Source organism: Eptatretus burgeri, chromosome 5 (genome assembly GCF_056783735.1).
Source record: "Eptatretus burgeri isolate ZD-2024b chromosome 5, Ebu_testis_v1, whole genome shotgun sequence".
Lineage (NCBI taxonomy): Eukaryota > Metazoa > Chordata > Myxini > Myxiniformes > Myxinidae > Eptatretus > Eptatretus burgeri.
In genome coordinates, this window is record NC_140965.1 from 99,541,490 (window position 1) to 99,548,921 (window position 7,432).

A 7,432-nucleotide genomic window follows, 5' to 3' on the forward strand; every position below is an offset into this window, starting at 1 on the left:
TTGCAGCAAGATTCTGGCATGCAAGCAAGAAATTGTGGCTCTGGTCCCACGGTTAGAGAGCTCCCTGGAACGCATGAAGCAGTCTGAGCGTACGCTCACGGCTCTACAGGAAAAACGACAAAAGGACATCTGGTCTTTGCTCAAGATAGCGATGGTAAGGTTTATCCAACTCATTTTCTTCCTCTTTATTTCTTGAACATTTAAGGAGTAAAACAATATTTTCCATTTTCAATTTGAGCCAATGACATGACTTTTGTTCCAATGGGATGAGGAAACTCATCCATCTCTGTAAGAAAACGTATGTCATTGGCTGGAAAATGGAAAAATCGCTGATACACGCAGTGTGTAGTTTTATTGGCACATGACCATTCCTTCAGGTTTGGGGAGCTTTTTTAACTGCTCTTCATAAATGGCATGCAAGATTTTCTTGAGAAGCATGACTTTTTTACGATTACTATCACTGTTCAATTCCAGTCGAAAAACCGCCAGTCTCCTCCCACTGGAAGTCCTGTACTTGGCCCGTGGTCGTCCATCTCATCCTTGACTGTTCCCACCGGAACTACACAAACCATCTCACCACCCGAATGCTGGTAATACAACCACTGGTGGACCTTCAGTGTTAGCTTTGATCAATGTTGCTTTCTATGATTGATAGTTTTGTATTGGAGTTATTTAGTGAGCTGCACATTTGACAGCTGGGTGATGTGATTTTCCTGCATTTCCCACCAGGCCCAAGACATACTGCGGGAATGGTGGAGAATCCATGCTGCTCGTCGCTGAGGGCCAGAAGCAAATTTCACTTTCTATGGAGCTCATTCAGAACCTTCAAGATCAGTCGTCAGATTTGCAGGTACTTGTAGCACATGGGGCCTCCTCACTACTCGTGGGTTTTTTTTTTTCTTCTTTAACTCCACGCACGTAAAGCGAAAAGCAAGGTTAAGCAATTGGTTCACTTCTGTCTGTCTGCAAACGTCAGTTTATGATCGAGGAACAACTTGATTTTAAATTAATGTTGTATTTTGAACACGAATCGGAAAACAAATCTGTAATTTAGCAGTACTGTGGCTCTGAGTTCGTCCCAATTGTGCATGCACAGAAAGGAACGAGATAATTTTTATGCCTCCGCTGACAAAGTCATTAGAGGAATTACGTTTTTGGTTTGTACGAATATACTTCTGTATGTACGAATGTCTGTCCGTGCTAATTTTCTCTTTTTTTCCACAACCGCTTATCTGATTGACCTGAAATTTTCACCATTGGTGCGACAACTCGTGTAGAGTGTTATCATGATAATTATGATGTCACACATCACATGGTATGGCAGCCATGTTGGAAAAAAGGAAAAACTTTGGCCCTCTGTATCTGAAACCACTTCATGGAAAAAATTGAAACTTGGCACATGTCAGGTACTCCTCATGGGAAATAAGTGTGATTTTTTTTTTTTTGCTGATGTCATCGGTGGCTTCGGTATGACGTCATAATTGCATATGTTGAATGCTTTATCCGATCAGTATGAACATTTTTGAGCATATTCTTGGGTTAAATTGTACGGGGGGGGGGGGGGAGTTAATGACATCATCAGTCATGTGGTTTGGCAGCCATATTTTCTTTTATCATAAAAGCCTTCAAAAATATTATTCTCCGAAATGGCTGAACAGATCGAGGCAAAAGTTTACAGGTATGATCACCTATCCATTAGGAACAAAAGGCCTCCACCTATGTCATAGGTCACATGGTATGGCAGCTATGATTTTTATGAAGAATATACCTTTAAAAAGCTTCTCCAGAATGGCTTGACAGATTGAGGGGAAACTTCACTCACATGTTCCCCAGGCCTTTGGGATACCAGGGTGTTCACGAATAATTAATAGGTCACATGGTCTGGCAGCCATATTGTATTCAACAAAAATCTTTTTAAAAACTACTTCTCTTGAACTGCTTCATCAATCTACATGAAACTTCACAATTATGATCTATTCGTGATGTGGAATATATGTTTTTAAATTTCATCCTGATCACATGCATGGTCTGGCAGCCAGAATTATTTAATGTTTTGAATCTGGGTTCAGGGATTTCAATCAAACTTGGTACAAGTATGTATAATAATGTGGACGGAACCATGTCTGGCGACATCACGATGTCGAAGAGTGCCCTTCTAGTTCTAGTCTGTCTGCCTGTCAGGCAGTCAAAATTTAAAATCATTCCAAACAGGAAACTTGCTATTTTTAAGGACATCATGAAAGAAATAACAGGCACAAATAACTAAAGTAACTTGTTAAATAAGCTGGCGTCTAAGACACTGCATCAACAGCCATAAACTTCCAAAGTTGTATGCCTCTGCTGACAAAGTTGTTTTTCTTCAAACTTTAAAATCTTAATTTCATTTCAAATAAATTGTGTACTTGAACACTGTAGAATACAATTTTTGGCGTTTTGAAAACATTTCCATTCAGCGGTACTTGGACAAAATTTTGCAGCATTTTACATCATATTCACCAATCAAATTTGCTACTCGTAGACCCCACCCATGTTCTTGTTCCTGAAGACAGTGTGGGGTAATGTGTTCTATGAACTCTGGTTTTTATCTGCATTTATTTTGAGTTTCCTTCACATCAGCAGGGCTCATGATGACAAATTTGCATCTCCCAATATTTTGGGCAAGAATTTGAAGTGTGCCGTTGTAGTCTCAAATGAATAGTTTTTAACAGAAGTATGAAAATTATGACTTCCATTAATTGACAGCTCAATCGTAGAATGCTTCATGTACCTCGTTTTCATCAATACAATGACTGTTACAATCTAGCCTCTTCCCCAAAACAAATTGAGTAAGATGTTCCGAGGTTTCGGCACAAATTTTAGCCAAAGCACTTTGTAGTCTTGAACTTCATGCTCTTTCTGATGGTGCATTGTCTGTATCACTAAAGGTATGCATTAAAGAGGTATTGATGGAGCTTAAATTAAAGGATGATTTTGGTATTGTTTTTATTCTTTCAAAGAATGATGTGAGACATTTGCCTCTGATCTGCATCTATTCATCTTTCTTTGTGTACCAACAGAGCCTCGACTGGAGCTGGCTGAAAAATTCACTCGCTGCCCATAACTAGCCATTCCACTGCAAGATCTGTGTTCATAGAGGAGCATGGACCTCAGGGCATAATGCGCCTGCAATTGATGTTTTCACTTTTATAAATGGACTGAGAATCCCAAGGACGTTTGCCACATGCAGAGAAAAATATGACATTCACATCATTTTGACTTGCTTTCATAAAACAAAATATTAAAACATGCATTTGAGCATCTATTCATTCAATGCATCTCTTCATTTACTCACCCATGCATCTCATGCATGGGTTTGCTGCAAGCGCTGTGTTTTGCTGTAGAATAACACCTCACTGACCTCATGTTTGGTGAACTTGAGCCTTCCTGCACATACAGCAATGGGAAATCAACAGGAAAATAATTTTCCTCAACAATATCACATTTATATGACCACGTTAGGGATTTTGTTACATTTTTTGGTGTGGATGGCAAGTGTCAGAATGGAAAGTAATAGTCACACTCGCGCCACCGACCACATTCATGCAGCGGGCTTAAGGCTATTCTTAATAGGCATGCGCTGAGCGGTTGCGACCTCTATCCATAGCCGATGCGGATAATCCCACACAGTTTATCCTTCCAGGGACCCCAAATGAGCCTGATTGTTAGTTCGACAAAACAGTGGCAGATAAGAAGGATGCAATGCCCAAACAGCAACGCACAATGTTCCTTGGGAAAGGAATAATTATTTTGATTCACAAAAGGCGAGATACGATAAGACAATTTGCATTTAAGACAAAACCAATAAATCAAAATATCCCCCCCCTTCCAACCCCAGGTGCCACAAACACAATCACTTACTCCACCCGTGCAGTGGCTCAGTGATGTGATGAAGCGAAAGTCAGGCCTCAAATGAAACTTCAGCATACAAAAGGGAATGGCAAGCTCTGCTAACATCTGTTTCCCTCCTCCAACTCTCAACCTTTTTTTCTACCACCTCCTTCTTTCTCTTCCTTACCATCTCTAACTCTTCTTTCAATACGCGGCGTAGCTTTCAACGAACTCCAGACTTCGACCACCAGGCCACTTCACCCCAAGCGTCCAACACAAGCCCATCCACACCATGTTTCCACCACGAGCCCCGCCCCGAGGTTCCATCACGAGCCCCGCACCGAGGTTCCATCACGGGCCCCGCACCGAGGTTCCATCACGGGCCCCGCACCGAGGTTCCATCACGGGCCCCGCACCGAGGTTCCATCACGGGCCCCGCACCGAGGTTCCATCACGGGCCCCGCACCGAGGTTCCATCACGGGCCCCGCACCGAGGTTCCATCACGGGCCCCGCACCGAGGTTCCATCACGGGCCCCGCACCGAGGTTCCATCACGGGCCCCGCACCGAGGTTCCATCACGGGCCCCGCACCGAGGTTCCATCACGGGACCCGCACCGAGGTTCCATCACGGGCCCCGCACCGAGGTTCCATCACGGGCCCCGCACCGAGGTTCCATCACGGGCCCCGCACCGAGGTTCCATCACGGGCCCCGCACAGAGGTTCCATCACGGGCCCCGCACCGAGGTTCCATCACGGGCCCCGCACCGAGGTTCCATCACGCGCCCCGCACCGAGGTTTCCATCACGGGCCCCGCACCGAGGTTCCATCACGGGCCCCGCACCGAGGTTCCATCACGGGCCCCGCACCGAGGTTCCATCACGGGCCCCGCACCGAGGTTCCATCACGGGCCCCGCACCGAGGTTCCATCACGGGCCCCGCACCGAGGTTCCTTCACGGGCCCCGCACCGAGGTTCCATCACGGGCCCCGCACCGAGGTTCCATCACGGGCCCCGCACCGAGGTTCCATCACGGGCCCCGCACCGAGGTTCCATCACGGGCCCCGCACCGAGGTTCCATCACGGGCCCCGCACCGAGGTTCCATCACGGGCCCCGCACCGAGGTTCCATCACGGGCCCCGCACCGAGGTTCCATCAAGAGTCCCGCACAGAGGTTCCATCAATCTCTGCCTGAAGTAATTGTAAAACATTATTTAGAAGCAGCTTTTTTGTTCTGTATTTGCAGGGATCAGTGCTCATGGAAGAGCTGGAACAAACTGCAGACACGCACATGAAGAGTAAATTTTTGTTTTTTGCATGCAGTCTGTGCTTGTGGAAGAGCTCACGGTTCAGGATGCAATACGATAAAAGGAGAGAGAGAGACAGAGAGAGAGACAGAGAGAGAGACAGAGAGAGAGACAGAGAGAGAGACAGAGAACGAGAGAGAGAACGAGAGAGAGAGAGAGAGAACGAGAGAGAGAGAGAGAACGAGAGAGAGAGAGAGAACGAGAGAGAGAGAGAGCACCAAACAGCAGAGTTGAAGGACAAAATAGAGTGAGAAATGGACAAACATTGTCCACAACTTGGAATAATTCATTCGAACACACATTGAGAGTAATGTATTTGAATGATCGGAATATTTCATCGGACTACTTCCACTTCTAGAAATGATGATGATGATTAGACAACACTGGACAAATACACCCACTGAGCTTGGGGGAATTGACATCACTTCCCAGAACACACTGGCTACCAGGGACGCTATCTTTTTTTATGACGTCGCTCTTCTTTCCACACAAAAGTTTGTAAGACGAATGGGTGTGTTGCAGTCAAGAGGCACCATATTGAAACGTATCGCAAACAGTTGGCATGTCTTGGACTAGTTACTGCATTGAAAACAATTTGGAAACATTAAACTTTACAAATATTATAAACATCACAGACTAGTTACAATTTGCTTGTTTGGCTCCTATAACCTTTTTAATACCATTTCTAAGTTGCTCCTTGAGCCTTCTTTGACTGGAAGCAATAGCCATTTTGTTATGTTCATTGTTTACTTTTATTATCCGGTTGTGCAATTACATAATATGTTGATTGTGTTTGTTCTCTGGGAGAGTTAAGTTGCTGTATGTAACTGTGCAAGAATTGCTCTCCATTTTAATCTTGATTTGGATAGCTTTACCATGTCTTACAGGATAGTTTGGATGTTGTGCGTCTACTCTCCTGTGAGCTAGGTTCTCAGCCTAACTATAAACTCTTGTTCTGGTGCTTCATAAGCAGTGTTGCATCAATGATGCTTGTGCTCCATCGTTCAAGGACAACGTTGATATGGTAACTTGATACTTCGAGGTTATAGTGTGTTTTGAAAAAAAGACCTCCATTGTGTTCGGGTAATATGGCAAAATTCTGAAGAATTCTCTTTATCTTTGCATAATACCACATCAGGGGAATCCCCTTCTCCCTCCTCTCCCCTGCCCCCCCCCAATCCTCTATCTTGATGCAACCAGTCACTAGGTTAGGAAAATGAGAAACGAGAGGGACAAGCAGCAGTTGGGTTTTATTTGTCTTGTTTCCTGTTGACATCTCTATGGTGAGAATGCTTTGACGATTACTCAAAATGAATTGTGCTTTGTGTGCCATGTTTTGTTCTTCCAATTCATGCTCGGTGAAGCTTTTTCATCATACATCCTGACTGTACGACGACACACATTGTCTCATGGGTGCAAATAGGAATGTCTGACATTTGAAAACCAGTTTTCACTTATCTGTTAAACCAACTGGGCCACGGAAGCCATGGCAACCTCGACAAAATGTTTGCAATTGTAACTCGCATGGACATCCGGTTACAACCTTTTTTGTGTACAAGGTCTCAGCTCATAGGAGAGTGCAGTAACGTAGATTGGGAGAGGTAGGGAAAGGGATAGAAAAGATCGCTAGTTGTGATAGAAGATGACCTGAGTTAGCCCGTCGCCCGTGCATCGGAAGACGGGGTTTTGCAATCATTTCTGTGTGTCTGTCCGGGCCGTAACTCTTTTACCATATGAGCTTTTGTCATCAAATTTTCAACAAAGCTTTATTTTGAGAATATGTGGAAGACAAATTAATATTTTTGTTAAAATATTTTTCATTATTATTGTATTATTATTGTTCGACCCTTTGTTTGTTTTTGTTCTTATTTTTTTCCCAGCAACCACTTGGCCGATTAACACAATTTTCTGGGTAGGAGCGACCCACTGTGGAGAATATTAATTATCAGAAGTCACATGATATGGCAGCCGTGTTGGATTAAACGCAAAAAAATGAAAGCATTATATCTCTCAAACCACTGATCGGAAAAAATTTGAAACTTGGCACATCTCATTCTACTCCCAGTGGGGAATACAGGATTGTAAGGATGACGTCATCGGTGAAGTGGTACACCAGCCATAAATGTTTTAATCGAAATCCTTGTTTGCCATCGAGATTCAGTGTGTTTGTCCAGGCTGTAACATTTTTACCAATTGAGCTTTTGTCATCAAATCTTCAGCAAACATTTATTATGAGATTATGGAGAACACAAATGAATAAA

At 43.9% G+C, this 7,432-nt stretch overlaps 1 protein-coding gene across 2 annotated transcripts in view; it reads left to right on the plus strand.

Annotated features, from left to right (window-relative positions):
- LOC147027043 (inhibitor of nuclear factor kappa-B kinase subunit alpha-like) overlaps positions 1-3,310 on the plus strand; it is a 79,320-nt gene extending 76,010 nt beyond the window's left edge. For both annotated transcript variants that reach the window (XM_085883142.1, XM_085883143.1), the window contains 4 exons: positions 7-154; positions 475-590; positions 730-850; positions 3,057-3,310. In XM_085883142.1, the coding sequence (XP_085739268.1) occupies positions 7-154; positions 475-590; positions 730-850; positions 3,057-3,104 (433 nt within the window). In that variant the 3' untranslated portion in view covers positions 3,105-3,310. The remainder of the gene's footprint in view (positions 1-6; positions 155-474; positions 591-729; positions 851-3,056) is intronic.
- Positions 3,311-7,432: the final 4,122 nt, after the last annotated feature.